Genomic DNA, 20,607 nt, shown 5'->3' on the forward strand with positions numbered 1-20,607 from the left:
AATTATATTGTACATTAGAACTGAACAACTAATAAAAAGGTCAGTCATCTATTTAGTATCACTGCAATTATTATAAAAATTGGTTAATGGGTTCCAAATACCATGATGTTACTTAGGCCTATTTAAGTTAATGGAAAAAAATTGATTTAATTGCCTTGAACAAAACTATCATTAATAATTTTTCTGTCTTAAAATATAGTAATTGTATTATTATAATAAAATTTGTTCAACACAAATTACATTTTACACAACTTTTGGACAAAAATGTTTGTTTTGGATATATTTTGAACAGAAATCATCCTACAGATTTATATGTTTGTCATGTTTTTCAGATGGAGAAAATATTCAGCTTACTTCAGAAGTTCAGACTGGACAAATACTACAAAAAATTCATTGATCTTGGGATTCAGGAAGAACTGGATTTTTTTGACAGTGTCAATGATAGGACCTTAAAAGACATGAGTATGACTTTTATTCTCAGAAAATAGCAGAGAAATCTATTCTATTAATATCTATTTTTTTATCCATCATAATGCATGACCGTATACGTGATGGGGAAGCACAGTGGCTCAGTGGTTAGCATTGTCACCTCACAGCAAAAATGTCTCCAGTCCTTTCTGTGTGGAGTTTGCATGTTCTCCCTGTGCCTGCGTGAGTTTACTCCGGGTTCCCCCATAATACAAAAACATGCAGTATAGGTTAATTGAAGACGTTAAATTGTCTGTAGATGTGGATGCGTATTATTCACAGTATTCATATTCACAGTACTGATTAAAAAATATTTGATAATGCACTATTCCATTCCATTTTTTTAAATTTATTAAATATAACTGCCCATAAATATGATATGCTAATAATACATATTATGGCCACCAGTGAGCAGTATAAATCTTTCTTACCTTGTTATATTTTATATAATATTTTATAATAAAAGAAAATATTATATTGGATATGTGCAACATTACACCGTACTTATCTCAAAGAGAATCACAGGAAGATGGTTTCCAAAAATATAGTCAGATGGGGACTTTCCAACTCCCCCATACATGTTTTCAATAAACTAATTACATGCGTATTAAATACTGTATGACAGGTAATTTTCTTTTTGTTCTGTTAAAAGATTTTTCACAAGCAGAGAGGAACCGGTATGGCAATATGGTTGCTTACTTACAAAGGATTGGCAATGCACCGCCTCCAGAGATGCAAGGAATGCCTGTAATGAAGTCACTTAATTCATTTACTATATTCTACCGATTTCCAAAATGTCCTGGGATACAAGAGATAAGAGGTAAATGTTTAGAAGGCATACACACTTTATAAACAGTACAAATGTATTTCCTCACGCTAACAGACAATTACAATAATAATACTGGGCATTGGGAGATGCCAACACAAGATGCAACTATGTTTGAGTTAAAGTACAGATACTGCTAGAATTAATCAGGGATTATGACCTTCTCTAAATTAATTTTTTACCAATAACATAAACCTTTCAAAACAGATCTACCATGAGCTTCAAGACTGTTTACAATTACATGTCATTATTTCACCTTAAATTGCACAACAGGACCAATTTCTACAAATAATCTAAATAGTACAATGCTCACCTGAGAGAATTATCTGTTTCTGGCTGGTAAGATGGCCAATAGAGCACTACAGTAGTCCAGTGTTGAAATGTGCCTGAAAGAGGATAGTTTATTGAAACAATAATTATATAGTAAATGATAATAATAAAGCACAAACCTGAATGACAGGGCAGTCAATGGGCAGTGCATTTTAATCACCCAAAATGCATTGTCTGTGCTAGCAATTTTGCTAATCTCATAAGCAATTGTGGTATACTGATAGTTTAAATATACATTTTATCATATGCTAATGAAAGCAATACATTTTGACTTCATATTTTGGATACTGAAGACCATCTTTACTACCTTAAACCGCCTTTTTTCTTTCTATGATATAAGGAAGTTATGGAAAAGAGAAAATACAGAAGAGATATGCGTTATTAAGACAAGAGTGTACAAATCTAAAATTAATGGAAATAACTTTACCCTTTAAAGACCAACAGATTCTTGGGAAATAGGCTAATTCATGGAGCAACTTTAATTTGAGTTTGTGTAAAGTATATAATCATACATAGCTTCAGTGAGAAAAATAATTAAATGCAATAAATGCAGAATGTCCTGTCCCTTTATTCATATTTTATTATTCTTTTAAGTTGAAGTGGATCATTTAAGTAACTTGCCAAAATCTTTGTGTATGTGTGTGATAGAGCAATAATCCCCAAGAAGCTGTGGTTTACATTGTAACCCCCTTAGCCATTCTAAAATAATTGTAGGCTAAACCACAGCTTTACTGGGCTTACTGCTTTTATAAAATGGTTGCTACATAGCCTATACTTGCAAGGTTTCATAAAATGAACATTAAGCAAAAAAAAAAAAAAAAAAAAGGTAATTAATGTTTGTAATAATGTGACATTTGTTTTTTGACCATTGTACAGATATGGATCCCTCACAAAGTACAATAGAGGACCTGATGCTCCGAATCTGCCATGAAAATGAGGTTGCCGGTAACATGTCTGTATGCCTTTACACGGTTGAGGGTATGCCTTTGACAGATGACCCCTTTTTTAACACATGTAAGTATTAAAATGTTTTTGAAGATCATATTTAAACATTGTTTTATTTTGAATCCAGAGACACTTTAATTCCAGCACCAAATGTGGTTTCTTTTTATTTATTAATGAATCAAGCATAGTGTTGTAATATTTGGTAAGCATCATAACATGGTTATTGATAACAGAATTATTGGATACACATCAGGTCTGATACAATGGAACTATGGTACAACTTGGCTCTTGATTTGATTTTTGCTTCATTATCTGATTCTGAGATATCAATCTGTAAAATCAAGTTGTCACCCTTCCTGATTATTAAATCATTATTCACACAAGCAGTCTAAATCTTGTGGAAGCTTGTTTTCACACGGAATTAAAAATAGAAAAGGAAATTGTGACTTTTTATCTTACAATTCTGACCTTTTGAGTGCATATCTTATAATTCTGAGAAAAAAAGTCTGAATTGTATATACGAAGGCCTGCACATATTATGTGGATATGAATTCAAGTCCCCCTGTAGTCAATAATTGTATCCCTTAAAACTCATCTTTGATCACCAAAATTACATATTTAAACTTTTTTTTTTACTGTGAATTTTTTTTAATTCATGTCTTAAAATAGCTTGAATGTAACTCTACAACTTCATATTGATACTTTGCAGTCACGTGACTACCACGGATACCTGGCGGGCAACAAACGGGTATTTTCAACGTTGAGTCCTGTCTTTCTAGTAGATATCAAGTCTGTTAGCGAGCTTGCTGCATAACTATGGACTAGGATTAACTCCAAGGTAGCTAAATTGTGTAAAGCAGATAAGTTTTTTTAAGATAATCGAGCAGTAATAATTCCTCCGTAAATAATCTAGCTCTGCTGTTGGGTCATCTCTGGTTCTCATTGAAAATCATAGATATCGCAAACCTCAAAACAACCTATCACACACTTCTGTTATTGTTAGCAAAAGACGACACCGCCACCGGCGAGAGCGTCAAAGTGCCCGGAAATCATTCATTTCCAATGAATTTTGCCGCTCTCGCCGGCGGCGGTGTGAACGTACAGTTAGCCTAGCTTAGACTCATAACACAAAGCTGACTCGCCGAACCAGCTGGTGAATACTGGTGGTGTTGATTGACAAAACTACAGTAACTTAAAGACACGATTAATTACATGATCATACACATATTGTATTCAAACAAATGTTGAAATTACCTTTGATGGTAATTTGCACAGACGTGTAGCCTACTGTGAAGGTTGCTTATCTCATCTGCGGTTAGTGCATCCAATTGCATAACAACTGATCTGACATGTCGTTTACACCTCAAAACACCAACTTTTGTATAGCAAAACTGGCGACCCTTGATTAGTTTACTGGGTTTCATTGCTGGAGAATGACGTTCTTGCCCGCCAGCCAGTACTTTTGACGTCACGTGCAAAGTATCAATAGTATACGTGGATCCATGAATATGCAAATGATCCCCACCTCCACTCACTCTTACAAGGTCTTATAAAGTTCGATGTATCAGAATGGTAATGCATTTTATGTATCGCTCTCTACGTCGGACACATAGCGGTAATTAATATGATTAGCATTTTGCTTGACTACGTTATCAAACATCTAATAATGTATTGCTAATATCACAAACCATGTTCCCGTTAATAATGAACCGGGATAACCTGGCTTCTCCTGAGACTCCCCTGCTTCGTGGCATATAATGACAATAATGCTAAAGCCGTACGTCGACGTTATTGGCTATAAGGTAGTTTGTGACATCAGAAAAACCCAATAGTATCTGTCTGCACCCCGCAAGACTTCAAGTTATGCCCACTTCAAGTTACGCCCACTTCAAGTTACGCCCCTTCAAGTTACGTCACGCCGTAAGCCACGCCCCTTCAAGTTACGTCACGTCCCTTCAAGTTACGCCCACTTCCGCCACGTCCCTTCAAGTTACGCCCACTTCCGCGATATGACGAGATGACATCAAATGACCGTGAGAGCGATTAGAGAAAAGTATGCGATTAGTTTCGTATGCTTCTTAATCGATCTCGCATAAGTTTAACTGAACATATTCAAATGCAGTGCACTAAACTGACTCTTAGCTGTTCAAGAACATAAACCTTTGAGATGACATCTTCAAAATGCTTGTTTTTGTCTGTATACAGTAAAGCAAGTTTCAATATGCATTTATGCCACTGCCAAGGTATTGATAATGTATTGCTAGAAACCATATTGCAATGTATTGTTTTTTTCTAATTGTCCCACCTCAACTAGACTGTGGAGCAAGTACTAATATAGATATTCTTTTGAAATTTGGCTTTGTCTAAAACATTATTTTTTAAATAAATATTGTTAAACATCTTTTCATGTTTTAAATAAATAATTTTAAATATCTGTTCATGTCATATTGCCTGATGTGCTGACAAACGATTTTTTGACAACACTAATAAACAGTTAAATGCACTACTGTCAAATATCTTATGATACTTTAAGACAAATTAACTACAAGCAAACTTATCACAAAAAAACTTTTATTGAAAGGCAACACAAGGAGGGTTTATGCAAACCCAATCCACAATTTATGTCACTAATATTGTCATAGAAAATCAGATTGTGCCTCCAGCCACATAAAAACAGTCCATGCAGCAGTATCCAGCAAAATCATTTTCAGAGTAGAACCCTTTAAGTTTTCCTCTTTGTCCACTTCCCCAGTATCCTTTAAGGAGAACTCCGGTCAATTTTAACATTGAGCTCATTTTTTTGTACATTTGGAGTGCTGTCATTACAGAGAATAACGACAAAAATCAGTGTTGCCTACACCGTGTTATCCTCCTTTTAAAATTTGCACCCTGTTGACTTCAATTGGGCAAGTTTTAAACCTGCTTTTAGCCTCTTAACATCCTTTTTTTTATATTAAATTTTCAAAAAGTGTTATACAAATATTGTCAAAACCTCACACGATACAAAACCCAAACAAAGTGTAAAGAACATAAAACGTACAGTAAACAATGATTATTTGATAATATAAAAAGTATATATAGAGAGCATGTATCACACATTCAACATGAAACAAATAAAAACAGTAATTGACAAGACAAAAAAAAAAAAAAAAAGAGTTTTTTGGGATAGATTACCATGAGGGTGGAGAAGGAAGGCTATGTGTGTGTGTGTTAGAATATACATTACTGTGCGTGTAAGTTTGTGTATGATTGAGTGTTTTGTGTTTGAGTGTTGAAATCAGCAGGATTGGTATAGTATGAATTGTTGTAATTAAAGTATTGTGCCCTAGTTATATAAGGGGATGAGTTGGGTTGAGATGTGAAAGATATGAATAAAAATTATAATATTTCAGCCAGCGCTCATACCTGTATTTACATCCTGTTTTCGGTCGAAGTCCATAGTAATCAATTGTCGAGTTCATGCGCGTGATCATAGGTAACTAAACCTATGTGCGTGAACTCGACAATCGATTACTGTGGACTTCGACCGAAAACAGGATGTAAATACAGGTATGAGCGCTGGCCGAATTAACATAATTTTTATCCATATCTTTCACATCTACTGCAGTCAGATTCACTCGTGTTCACTCTGAAGGAATCACTCACATTGGCTGTGCACTTGTAATGACACATCAAGGATGTTAAGAGGCTAAAAGCAGGTTTAAAACTTGCCCCATTGAAGTCAACAGGGTGCAAATTTTAAAAAGAGGATAACACAGTGTAGGCCACACCGATTTTTGTCGTTGTTCTCTGTACTGACAGCACTCCAAATGTACAAAAAAATGAGCTCAATGTTAAAATTGACCGGAGTTCTCCTTTAACAGTCTTTGTACAAATCATCACATTGAATGCAACGGGAGATCAGATAGGGAATGCGGTAGGTCCTTTTATACTCCCCTGAAAAGGAGTTCCAGTTTACCACACCTGTTGACAAAAGAAAAGAAAAGTTTAAGTGTAAAACATGTTTGCATTTCTTCTTTTTTTTAAATATGAACTTTTCTGGTAGCACTGTTTCCTCAATATTAAAGTAGTTCACTTTTAAAATGAAAATTCTATCATATAATACTCACCCTCATGTTGTTTCAAACCTGTATGCATTTCTGTCTTCTGCTGAACACAAAGGAAGATATTTAGAAGAATGTCAGTAACCAGACAGTTTTTGGGTCCCATTGACTTCCATAGTATATATTTTTTCCCTACTATGGAAGTCAATGGGACCCAAAAACTGTCTGGTTACTGACATTCTTCTAAATATCTTCCTTTGTGTTCAGCAGAAGACAGAAATGCATACAGGTTTGAAACAACATGAGGGTGAGTATTATATGATGACAGAATTTTCATTTTAAAAGTGAACTACTCCTTTAATTTGCCACCATAACAAGACAATTCAGAAATGAAAAGAAACACTTATTGCCTAAAACAAAAAGCATTAGTCTAATGTAGAAGTGAATGTTATATTATGATAATTAAAATAATTTTAGCACTAGAACCTTGACTTGAATCATAACTGTGGCCCACACAAATGTAGAAATCTCCCATTTTGCTGCACAACTGGCATTTGTTTGGATTTTTTAAGATACTTTAAACCAGGTGTCACCAACCCTGCTCCTGGAGGGCTACAGTCCTGCAGATTTCAGCTCCAACCCCAATCAAACACACCTGGACCAGCTAATCAAGCTGTTCAGGGTTGCTTGATAATTACAGGCAGGTGTGTTGGAACAGGGTTGGACCTAAAGTCTGCAGGACAGTAGCCCTCCAGGAGCAGGGTTGGTGACACCTGCTTTAAACTGTTGAATGAAGCTAGAGGAAAATAAAATAAGAATTAAAATGATCACAAACATTAACATTTATTGTTCTGGTGAACAAGATCTTCAGAAATACTGCGGTACATTCATGTAAAAAGGCACCCGTCAAGTAATCACAACTAAACTTGCATTATTCTGAATGCAGCAATGTGTGAGGGGAAATAAATAACATTACACGTTACTCGTTGCATCATGTTACAGAGTGAGCTCCCGAATTAGCCTAATGTTTACCCTGGCTAACGTTAGCTAGCTTATATTGTTTTTATTGCCTGCCATTAGTTAACTTATGTTGCTTTCACATGCTATCAGAAATGTGATATTTACAACTTTTGAAATCGTGATTTCGAGCTCATTGCATTCAAGTTCGAAATTGGAGGGTGTTCATCATGTACATTTTATACCAAGGAAAGCCGTTTTACGCCAATTCCAAGAGCAAGGCAGCATTATTATTACCACGCCAGCCAGTAAAATACTTAACAACACCAAGCGAGGACGGTTTAGTTTTAAATAAATAAAAACTTTTAATAGATTATCAACTCCAGAAACAGTACCAAAAAAAAAAACACAATACTGTATGAACATTTCTTACACGGTTATCTGTGGAAAATATTCTTAACGTGGTCTCTGAACCCTCTAAACGAGCTGCCGTCTTGCCAACAAAATCTCGTTCTTTTGACATCTCGTGTGATTCGGTTGTGATTTGGACAACTTCAAGTTACGCCCCCTTCAAGTTACGCCCCCTTCAAGTTACGCCCTCAGTCTTGCCGTCCGCAGACAGACCCATCTCGAAAAACCAGCTATTTCAAACCGTGTTTTTGAGACTGTCTTTTTTTTCACTGCAGTTTTAAGGAGAAAATACTCAGCAATGGTGTGAACCTATGAATTTACACATGGTTTTATAAGCATATTACACCACATAAACATATAAACAACATCAACTTGATTTTCACCACAAGGGGTCTTTAAAAATGAATTACTTTGTTTTATTAATTTGTTCCCCCATTTTTGTTAAATTGTGGCCACCAATTAATAATTCATTCTCCCCTTTTGTTAAATTGTTGCCACATTTTAATAATTCGTTCCCTTGTTTTAGTGAAATCAAAACGAAGGAACGAATCAGTACAATATGGGCATAATTTATTAAAACGAGAAGTCGGGGGAAAGAATTCTTAATTTGTGGACATTATATAGACTATTATTATCTGCAGGTCATGTGCGTGGCTACGTATTATGGTTGGTATTACTCTCCCAATTCAGACTTTTTTCTCATAATTTTTAAAGTTTATATCCTGGAATGTGCATTTTTTCCCCCTCAGGACTGTGAGATATAAACTCGCAAATGCAAGTTATGAAGTATGTATTAGCCTATCATATGTATAAGTCACTACTCTCAGAAAAAAAAAATTGTGAAATCTAAACTTGTAATTGCCTTTTTTATTTGTTATTCCCTTATAATTCATTTTCTGCAAGGTTTTTAATTGAACTGTTATTGCAGAATACTGTGGTAAGAATAATTCTGAAAATATCTGGATTTCTGCATTGATTACTCATGAAATGTGGTCTGACCTTCATCTAAGTCACAATTTAGACCAGGGCCCGGTTTTTCAAAAGGTTTAATCCGGATAAAATTGATCCGGATTTAGTAATCCTTTTTTTTGCGATCCGTGATCACGTAATCCAACTTACTTTTGAGCCAGTTTTTCAAAGCAACATCGGATTGGATCAATCTGATCCGGATAGGAACTTTTCAGGATCACCAAATCCTGTTTACTAGAGCCTTAAAAGGAACCAACAGTGTAGCCTACTGGCTTAGCAAAGAACAACAGTTGGCAAAATACCGGTGGCCACAAATAACCATTGTTTATTTTAATTTTAAGACACAGAAACACTGTAATAAACAGAAACATTTTACTTTCCTTATTTTGTTATAATGTTAAATTGTAGATTTTGTTGTTTTACCATATCTCATTAGATGTGACATGCTTCATATATGCTTCAAATATGAAGAAATGTATATATCATCAGTAAACATTGATTTTGTGATCATTCACTTAAAAAAAAAACCTCTCTGGTTTTATTTGGTTCGAAAAATCACAACTGAATCCACCCTTCTGATGGGATCAGGATAATCCTGTTTTTTGGGATCAAATAGATCCCAAACCGAGTTCAAAGTTCTGAAAAACCCAAAGGGCAGGTTTGATCCAGATCAAATTTAAGATCGGATTACATGATCTGATCTTAGTTCAGAATCCCTCTTTTGCTTTTGAAAAACCCATTTCCAAGATTTGATCCAATCCGTGATCCGAAATCCCACTGGATTACTTTTGAAAAACTGGGCCCAGGAGTGCCCAACCCTGCTCCTGCCGATCGACTATCCTGCAGAGTTTCTCTCCAACCCTAATCAAACACACCTGAAGCAACCAATTAAGGTCTTCAGGATCACATGAAAATTAAAGGCAGGTGTGTTTGATTAGGGTTGGAGATGAACTGTGCAGGACAGTCGATCGGCAGGAGCAGGGTTGGGCACCCCTGATTTAGACAAACACCATCTGATTAAAATAATGACACACAATCAGTTGTACTTTCCAAAATTTTAATAAAAGACATTAAGTGACATTGAGTCCAGCATTGCTGAAGACCTGGGCAGCGTTTCTCAAAAGCACTGAGCTGAGCTGATCGTATAGAGACCATTGGTGGCAATAGTACTACGATCTAGGCTTACAATGCTTTTGGGAAGTTTGAACTTTCTGGCAAAAATGTGCAACGCTTTGTTTAGAGCAACGTTGTCCAAACCTGCTCACGGAGGGCCATTATCTCGCAGAGTTTAGCTTCTCCAACCCTTATTGAACACACCAGAACCAGCTAATCAAGGTCTTCAGACTTACTAGAAACTTCCAGTCAAGTATAGGCTGGAACTGGTTGGAGCTAAACTCTGCAGGATGTTTAGAGGAAAAAGGGCAAAGCACAACAAAACCTCATCCCAACTGTGAAGCATGGTGGAAGGAACATCATGGTTTAGCACTGCTTTGCTGCCTCAGGGTCTGACGAAACAATGCAAGACGAAAGAAGTAATCCAAGGCGAGCAAGAGTCCAGAGCAGGCAGAGAGAAGGCAGAGCATGGGAAACCAGGCTAGGATCAAAACAGGGCAAACAAACAAGAGTAAGACTAGGATATACTCCATAAATATGCTATCAGCTAGACAGCCGTATAGGCTAACAATACTCCGCAATCAGTGAGCTTGTGCATCAGTGTTTTATAGTCCCTGTGATTGACTACAGGTGTGGAAATAATTAAAGCCATGGAACATGGGAAATGTAGTCCAGGGTAACCTGTAACTTTGTGTGCAGTGAAAAAGTCTTAATGGTGAACAGGTGATCTCTGGTGGTGAATGGATGGAAACAGCAGGCGTAGAATATGTGACAGTCATCATGTATTAATTCCTTCTCAACATATAGTATTAATAACAGTGTAAATTAATGTTAATTATCACAATGTAATTAATCATTAGCTATTTGCAAAGATATCTATGTTATGACTTTACTTGTTGAGGCTACATAACTATTAACTAATTGTTAAGTAACATGTCAAATTGGTTTTGGCATCCACACTAAGCCATGGATTTCACTTTCCAGCCGTCTACAACCAGGATTCCACAATATCAGATAAACTGGCGCATCCAGTGCCTTGTTCATGGCAAAAGAATATGTTTGGTTGAAGCTTGAGGTCTAGGATTCAAAGACAATGCTATTTCGTAACACCTTGTCTACACCAGACAAAGATAATAGAACCCATTATAATTAGTGATACTGTCTACACTGTATGCTATGGAAGCTTGTTTCTGCCACGGAATAAAAAATAAAAAAAAACAATAGCAAGTTTTTATCCTTAGTTTTTTTTTTGAGTTTTTTGTTTTCCTTAAAGTTGTGAGATTACATAACGTAATACTGACATTTTTCTCAGAATTGTGAGAAATAAACTGTTGCCTTCAGTGAGGGAAATGGCAACAGTTGTCTTAGATCACATTTTCTGCATTCATGGCCTTTTGGTGGACGTGGTCTGCAGCAGGGTTCCCAAATTTGTGTTCTGTTGACAGCGAGTCTATCCTCCGGCTATCACCCGAAGACTATAACGGTCAGGCTGAGCGTGCTAACCAGGATCTGGAGAGGGTCTTGCGCTGTGTGGCCCGTTCTCCATTACCAAGGTGCTCAGTCCAGCTGTCGACAAAACTCTATCCAAAACTTAGACAAAAATTGTGGAACCATGTCAGAGACCACGTCCACCAGGAGGCCATGAATGCAGAAAACGTGATCTAAGACAACAGTTGCTGTCTCCCTCGCTGAAGGCAACTTCATAAAATGGCAGAATAAAGTGGCAGGGGAATAAAATGGGCCGCCTTCGAGAACCTGTCCACCACAGTGAGGACTACCATGTTGCCATTGGATTGGGATAGGCCCGTGACGAAGTCCACAGCTATGTGTGATCAAGTCCACGAAGGGAAAGGCATGCCGGGGGTTGATTGGAGCCCTTGCACAGCACAAACCGAAACCGGACAGGCCGACACAAACTGACAAGGACACCAGGGACGGCCACCAAAACCGCTGCATGATAAAACAATCATGTACAAGTCACTCCCTGGTGGCAAGCTAATTCGTCTGAGTGGCTCAACTGCAGGATGCTAGTTCGGACAGATTTGGGCACAAACAACAGTCTCTGGCACCCTGCAGAAACCGTGATGTTGCGCAGCACTGCACAGACTCTGGACTCCACAACCCCGGTTGACCATCGCCACCATCGGATCAGGAGGCAGAATGGTCACAGGGAGGGTGGATTTAGCCTTAGCCTCAAAGATATGCAAAAATGCGTAGGGCTTATTGTATAAAGGAGAGGGTGTACGGTGAGCGTCACTAATTCCCGGCTGCCCTCTGGTGGTCGTTCAGTCCTCCAGGCCAATTAGTTAATGGTATATGTTGATAAGGAATTAATAAATGATGACATTTAATTAATAGCAATTAATGTATTGTATGCCTATATTAGTGATTGTGTAATTATTAATGAATGGTTTAGTTCTTCATGAGTCATTCATTAACTCATGATTATCTGTGCATTAGTTCAGCATGAATTAATGTTTATCAGTGCACCCATATTGTATAGTGTTATCAATGAACCAAAGCACACAAATAAATCAACTAAAGAATGGCTGAAAAAGAAGAAAATATATTTAAGCTAATTCAGATTCTGTATCTGAAACAAAATAGGGATGTGCCATCAAGACAACTCAGAAATAGTGATCAACTGAAACACATTTGTGAGAGGGATGGTCCATAATTGGTCATTAGTCTGTCATTTCAAGGAGGATCTACCTTAGGCTACTATAAGTTACTAAATTCACTTTATCTACCCTGCACTGTGAATGATTACTAAATGTATTCAATACAAATGTGAAGAACAATTGTTTGTTTGTTATTAGTTTAGTCAGATTTTGTCTGTTTATAGTTGTGAGCTAAATTAAGATCAGGCCACATTTAATTAATCAATGCAGAAATCTAGATAAAAGAGTTTACAAGCTTATTCTTGCCACTTTAAGCCGTACTTGCCATTATCGATTCTGCATGTTTTTTCACTAATTTTATTTCTCTGCATGCTTTGTATCTTTAAAGGGTCTTTGAAAGACAGACATATTGAGAGTGGAAGTGAACTGTATGCCATATTTTCACCAAGTGTAAACTTGTTATGTCTGACACAAAGGCAGGCCAACATAAAAAAGGAAGGATCAAGTGTCATCCGCTGTCACATAATGTTACAGGTACTACTGATGTATAAAATAGAATCAAGTGTGGAGAAAACACATTTTTTTGCATTAACAGTGTAATATATTTAAACAGAATAATCTACTGAAACAGCTCTGCCAACATCCATTAACCTGATAGAGAATTAAATTATTTAACCCAAAAGTGAAATGTTGATCTCAAAATCCTTTATATTTATACAAATAGTTACAACTTCAACAATTAAATCAGGATGATGGTGCTCATGCATGAAAGTAATTACATCATTTTTCAAATTAGATAAATTGACCCTGTTAAAAATTTACCCTGTTACAACCATCTTAAGTCTCTCTATATCAACATCAGTCTTCTTGTTTTTCTCATATTTGTTCAAACAGGGAGACTTTGAAATCAAATGTGACTTTGAAAGTGATACATTGAAAGAAGTGACACAACGGCTTTCTCTCGAAAGTGGTATACCAGCAACAGTTCTTCACATCAGGTCAATAATGATCACATAATTGAGATTATACAATTATATATTTTTAGTTCATGCTATACTACTGATTTACTATATTGTATATCATTGTTTTCCAAGACAACATAGGTTAATTTCTCTTACATGTTTTTCTTTACACAGAAGTGAAGAGTACAATCATGTTGATAAACTGAATGAACTTGGAATCACTGAGGATTCAGTTCTACAGTTCTCTCTGTCATCATTTGATGATGAGAAACCAAGTCAAAATCTTTTCTTCATGAATGATGTCATACCTTCAGTGAGGCAAACACAGAAAGGCCTGAGTGTTTTCCTGTCAACGCTGTATGCCGTTGTATGTAAAATTCTGTAATTTCTATATTGTCAGGGTTTGATGCTTGCTGGTCTAAAACCTTGGTTGCATATACAATAGGGAATCCAATTTGCAGACCGATCTCAAATGCAGTTTTAATTCACAAGGCCTTATTAGAAAAAGTGCCAAAATCCCAAAATAATAGCAGTTCAAAAACACAGCCTAAAAGAAAAAAGAAAAATCCTAAATCAGTCCAGATCTAAAAAAAACAACAACAACAAAAAAACAAAAAAAAACAAGGGCCAAGGCCAGAAATATAAATAGCCGCGTTTCCACTGTCGGGCCAAAAATGAGCATGAGCCACCACTGCCAACGACCAGGAGTGTTTGGCCCGCCAAATACCTTTGTCTAAAGCAGGTCAACTGGGGCTCAAGGTGTGGTCATGACCAGAGAAAGGGTCAGGAGAAGGAGCTCATTTCCCATGTTTTCATATTAGGCTACCAGCTAGCATCAACATTTAGGACATTTAAAACAAGTTTCATCTCAAAACGCATAAGCAAGTGTCTAAAATAACTTCCAATTGCGATCCGATAGATCTAGATGATTTAGATCACCGTATGAGACAGAAATATATTTATATGCAATGCTACTTATACTAACCATTGCCATAAATAATTTACATTATGCTAATGAAAATATCAGGGACCACTTTTAAAGAACTTAGACAAATCATACAAGATTATAATCGTGTATATGTTTGGTTGTGCATTTGTTGATACCGGACTTCTGCATCTAAATATGTCATAAATTATTCTGGTTAACTCCTATATCTCCTGTTTATTCTTGAGCTCCCCCTGTTATTCTGGCTGAAAGGATAACAGTGAGACGGGATAGATCGCTTAAACATCCTAAGATCGCAAAATTCCGTGCAAAATAAATAGAAATGCTCATTCTTTCTAAAGAAATGTGACATAAACATATGATATTCAAATCAATATTTTTCAGTCTTCTGACTTATTATCCATCATTCTCCAACATTCAGAGCCGTATAGTAGGGTGGAAAGGACAGTGCTTTGGTAGTCTCAGTTTAGTGTGGGTGCTATATTTGAGGACCTCCACACATTGTTCAACATTCTAAAGGTGTTTCTGGCCTTGCTGAGACTTGATGTCACTGCCTGCTCCTCTGTCGTGTCGAATGGTGCTGCCCGGGAAAATAAACTCTCTCGGACTGCTGAGGATAAGTTTCTTCAAAGTGTCTATGTTTAGCTTCGTTATGACGTTTAATGTTTCCACTTTTGACAACAGCAGCAGACTCAGAGCAAATGAGACACATGGGCCCCGTACAGCTCGATGCATGGAGAATAAATGGGTATTTTCCACCCATTCATCTCGGAAAACCCGGTTTTCAGCATCAACTTTCCTAATTTTTGGAAAATTCCATTGTTTTTCACTCACTGAAAGTTTTATCTGTCTGCATTTTTCACTCTGCATTTTGCAAGTTTCATCTATCTGCGCACCGCTCTCTGCTCTCTGCACGCATGACTGTGCATCTGAACTTAGCAACAGTGAGCACAGCAACTGTAAGCAGCCCGTTGATGTGCCTGATATAAATGTGATTTTATTTGAAAATAGCGTTTGCCATTTATTTCATTATGTCAAAAAGCTTTGCGGTCCGGATGGACGGATCTCGTGGTCCACCAGTTGGCGACCCCGGGCTTAGGGCATAGGTTTGCTCCTGCCCTGTACAAATTTTATATGCAAACTGCTTCAGCTTGTGATTTTTTGTGACAGCTTGATAAGTTGCTTCTGGTGTGTTTGATTAGGGTTGGGGCTAAACTCTGCAGGACAGTGGGCCTCCAGCAAAGCTGGCCCAATGCATTTGTGTTCTAAGCGGCTGCTTAGGGCCCCGTGGCCACCAAGAGCACATGAAATGACAACTCAGTTGCAGTTCTGTTGCCTCCATCCCAATACTATACAATTCAACGTACATTCGCATCACATGTTAACGCCACAGTAGAGTTACACTCATGGGACTTATTCGCAATCACAAAGTTTATTATTTGAATGTGTTTTAAAACCTTGCCAGTTAAATATTTCATTCGCGCGCTTTTCTGACGTGTGCTTTTCTGAGCGCATATATCCGAAGCTTGCGCGTCAAACAGCGCCCGATTACTAGACTTTATCTTTTGCGTCTGATTGCACAAAAACTGTCAAATACACACAAGGTTTACATAAACACAGTTGGTTATGTCTAAAGGGAAATTAATCATTTGCGTCTGTGTGTTAGAAGCATGCAGGTCTTAAAGGGACAGCAGCCTAATAGTGAACATGCTGCCCCTTGTTCTTAAAGGGATAGTTCACCCAAAAATTTAAATTCAGGAGCGGACCTAATCTTATAGGTCTGTGGTCTGCAGATCCAGTTCCCACCTAAGTCCCCACCCTCGAATCCTCTCACTAAGGCGAGAACCTGTAACCATGAGCATGCCGGTGCCATGATATTCATATGCGCATTGAAGCACAACTCATGATTGTTACCAAAACAATCTTCCCCCACAAGTAACTTGTGTTCCCTTTCGATTTTGATAACTTCGACTTCAGAAGCTGATGCTAAGAGGAAACACATTTCTCAGAAATTACTGAAGCCTTATGGAATAACGCCATTGCGCTGCAATGGCCAGTGGCATTTAAGCATGCGAAAAAGTGCGGGCTCGCTCCCTATATAAAGCGGCGCTGAGCAACATTTCCTCCAAATATTTTTCCTTCACACGACTCAAATCAGAAGCTTTTCTTTTGCCGTCGAGTCAGCACTTCAAGTGGACAATGCTTCTTTGCTTTTCCTCTTAAGCGTTCTATCAAGAACTTAATGCAGATGGCATTAAGTAAAATTAGCAGCACCTGTGCGGGTCCCATCAAGCTTTCATCAAGTAAGATTAAAATGACAGTAATTTGAATAATAAAATTTAGTGGGCTTTTTTTCAGTTTAACCGACTACTGTTTTCAGTGTCGACTAGTAGCAACTGTATCGTTTAGTCGACTAGTTGACTAGTCATGCACATCCCTAATCCAGATAGCCCCTCGCCACAGGCACTTTCTGAGATTTTCTTTCGAATGTGTTGCCTACCAGTTTACAGTTCTTCCTTTCAGTCTGTCCTAAGCTCCACGCTCATTCACAAAAAGCATGAACGTATGTATTCTGTATTCTGCATGTATTCTCCCATCTTTGATTGAGTTTGTGTTCTGAACCACCTGTCCTAGAGGATTGTCTTATTCTAGCTCATTTAGGGGCCGATCACACCTGACGCGTTTTTTGCAGTGAGAGGCGCCTATTTTCAATTGGTTTCCTATGGCAGCGAGCGTTCTGCGTGCTGTTTATGCGCCTACTGCGGCTCGCGTTTTACCGCCCGCTGCGCCTCGTTTTTTTCCACTGTCCAATCGAATGAATGGAGAGGCGGGCCTTCCGTTTTAGTGATGAAAGCTACAGTTGCTTGAACGCCCGGAGAGTGCGATGATGGAGGATAAACTTGTGGTGCTCTCCCGGGTTACCAGGAGCTTAACGACTTCACAAACCGTAACTACCACAATGTTAACAGAAAGTAAATAAAGTTGGCTGATTTGACGTTTACTTGACTGACAGGACAGCTGTTTCAGTGGTTGCCTAGCAACATAAAAAACGCCGCGCACTGCTCGTTCTGTGTGATGGCAAGTGCTGTGTGCCTCGCGTTTTCGAACCTGAAAAACGCGTCAGGTGTGATCGGCCCCTTAGAGAGTATGTTGCACGGCTACAAACATATGACCATCAACGTCCTTCAGTGTTTGGGTCTTACTCAAAAAGGCTGACTTAAGCCCACCCAATGCATTCCCTTTCTGGCCGTGGGTCTCAATTCACTCTCCATGCAAGCCCGCCTCTTATCGGAACACTCAAGGCATTAATGGACTCAATCATGATGTTCAAAAAAGGGAGAACCCTCCTTTTTGTGTCAGAAAACACTTGGGCTGATGGCTGTAGGATGTCAGTTGGGCCTGCTTCATGCGGCCACTTCAGCTATGGTTGAAAGCTAGGGTGACCACCTGGATATTGATCTGTTGCAGGACAGTAGCCGCATTTCCATTAAAGATTTGCGCAAAACTTTTGCAATATTTTCTAAATGTCGATAAAAAACTATTGCAAAATGACAGTTTCCATTAACCAATGTTATGCGACTAAAATGTAATTATTTCCTTTTGTGATAAGTCATTCATGGCGATGGATGTTGGTAGGTTTACGTAGCCCTTATTTTTAATCGAAGGATTGAAGGTGTTACCCCACCTTTAATGGCAAGGAAAGCCCCTTATAGCCTACTTGGGAGCGGCACATATGGGGTTTCTCCCTCCTATCTGCTTCAAGGTCTTGATAAATGTTGGCATTTCTTTGTTGTTTAGAATCCAGCATTTATTGGTTAAAATGAATGGAGAATATCTCGTGTTTTTCCGTAGATGCTCGACCATTTAAAGCATGTAGCCTAAGCATCCATCCTGATGGCAATTTGGCAAATATTTCCAACGAACATGGGATCAACGCATGTTAGTTGGAAATATTTGCCAAATTGCCATCAGGATGGATAATTAGGCTTTCTTTTTTATTTTATTTTATTTTATTTTTTAATCTGGAAATGCCCTCGCTAGTCTCACAGGTACTGTTGGTGCAAGAGAGCTAGTTTTTGCAGGCCAAAAGCCCACAGTAAGCTGCTCCATTGAGCAGTGCTTATACTTTGATAAAAGTGTTGTTACAAATCTATCTTACTAAGTGCTGTATTCGCTTCTTCTCTATCATCCATTTACCCTTTCACATGTAAGTTAAAAATATTCTAGCTGACCCGCTATCGCAAGTTTTTTTAAGGCAACCTTATTAGATAGACATCACTGTTATGTGTTTCATTACACCAGTAAGGCTACTATTGCTTATCAGTGCTAATATTGGGCCATTAGCTATGCTTATGCTAAGCAGCCCTTCACAGTAACACGGCAGGATTTTATACATTCCCCATAGTGTCAGCTTCTGACGCAATGTTGAAATGACCGAAATTGAAAGGGAATGTCCCTGAAATAAGGGAACGAGACATTGCGTTCATGCCATGTTACTTACACTCAGGGTTTATCATTAGCATTCAGTCGAAAGATTCTGAGGCAACGTCTCCATTGAACATATTATTCCAATAAGGCTTCAGTATGTTTCTCTTTAGCTTCTGACACAATGTCTCCTTCCCTCATCTCAGGGAACTGAGGTTACTTTTAGTATTTGGATAATTTTTTATGCTTCAAAAACTAGAGGGCCACAGTTGCATCACATGCTTTGTTTAATGTAAAGAAAATTGTAACTAGGTCTCCCACCCCACTTCTTACTTAGTCTATCTATATTTTAGTCTATTAATTTAAAACTTTACAAACTATAATTTTACCAAAAACCATATCCGCTTTGCTCTAATTCTTTATTTTCTTTGAAAGTACTTATTTCCATTATACTGTATGTCAAACTGCTTTAGTTTCCAATGCAACATTTTATTTATTCTGAAAATCTTTTTCAGTGCAACTATTGGTAATATTTTCTGTATTTTGTCCTATTCTTTAGAAACTTAGACACTGTGGAGAAGAATTTAAGAAAGTGGTTGCGTGTATTCGCAGACTGAGTGGATGCAATGCTTTGGCTCAAAGTTTATTCCAAATGATCTGTGGGAACTTACATGTAACTAGAAACCAAAAGGTATGTATTAAATAATATAAAGTGTGAAAATGATTCACTGAATTTCTGTGGGGTTTGACTTTTTAAAGATATTTATGTTATTATGTTATTATTTTATTTTCATTTCAGATTGCTGTTGTTGAGGGTCTTTACTTTCTTTTCCGAGAGTTGTTACCAGGTCTTAATGAAAGATCAGGCCCAAAAACCATTGAAGATGGTGATGTTTTTGAATATGCAAATATCTGCTGGGCTTACTTGATTGCTCAAGGACAGGTACGTTTGTAGTTTTTTGACACAGCACTTCATAAATTAGATCAGAAGCTGTTCAGGTACTATTTTTCATTCCAGTAGCATGGACTACCCAGTAATTGATTGAAAACATGATTTTTTTATTATTATTATTATTATTATTATTATTATTATTTATTTATTTTTTCTACCAGAATGAGACTAATGATCTGGAGAACTATGCTACAATATCCCTGAAGGCCTATCCTACTGACAAGCGGCTGTCTGAGCCAGTGAGAGTACCAGGGATACCAGACATTTTTGAAAAGTCGTACATACTGGAAAAAATCACAGGTAAAATGTAAAACCGAGATGTTTATTTTTCCCAATTCATCTCCACACCCATTATGCTATGAAAAGCTTTTTTTGTTGTTGTTTTTTTAGATGGTGTAAAGATTCCAAACTGTGATGAGGAGAATCTATTGGAGTCATCAATTCAGAGAGCTACAGATGTCGAGAAAATTTTGCTTAGTCTTCCTGCATCATTTGATAGGTTTCCACTGTGGATTTCTCATAACAGCATCCCTCATGGTTGCAAGTATGTCATATTCAGGAATCTTGAAAAGCACTATAAACAGATAAACACTTATATGTTTTTCATATATAAAAATATATATTTTAAAAATTACATCA

General features: G+C 37.5%; 1 protein-coding gene across 1 annotated transcript in view; it reads left to right on the forward strand.

Moving 5' to 3' along the window:
- The first annotated feature begins 338 nt into the window (after positions 1 to 338).
- LOC307164543 (uncharacterized protein) overlaps positions 339 to 20,607 on the forward strand; it is a 63,344-nt gene continuing 43,075 nt past the window's right edge. The window contains exons 1-10 of the mRNA XM_079881511.1: positions 339 to 462; positions 1,121 to 1,288; positions 2,501 to 2,638; positions 13,072 to 13,217; positions 13,578 to 13,681; positions 13,820 to 14,012; positions 19,576 to 19,707; positions 19,816 to 19,959; positions 20,130 to 20,268; positions 20,359 to 20,512. Of these exons, the coding sequence (XP_079737637.1) occupies positions 459 to 462; positions 1,121 to 1,288; positions 2,501 to 2,638; positions 13,072 to 13,217; positions 13,578 to 13,681; positions 13,820 to 14,012; positions 19,576 to 19,707; positions 19,816 to 19,959; positions 20,130 to 20,268; positions 20,359 to 20,512 (1,322 nt within the window). The 5' untranslated portion in view covers positions 339 to 458. The remainder of the gene's footprint in view (positions 463 to 1,120; positions 1,289 to 2,500; positions 2,639 to 13,071; positions 13,218 to 13,577; positions 13,682 to 13,819; positions 14,013 to 19,575; positions 19,708 to 19,815; positions 19,960 to 20,129; positions 20,269 to 20,358; positions 20,513 to 20,607) is intronic.

The sequence above is a fragment of the Squalius cephalus genome, assembly GCF_949319135.1.
Source record: "Squalius cephalus genome assembly, chromosome: 9".
NCBI classification, from domain to species: Eukaryota; Metazoa; Chordata; class Actinopteri; order Cypriniformes; family Leuciscidae; genus Squalius; species Squalius cephalus.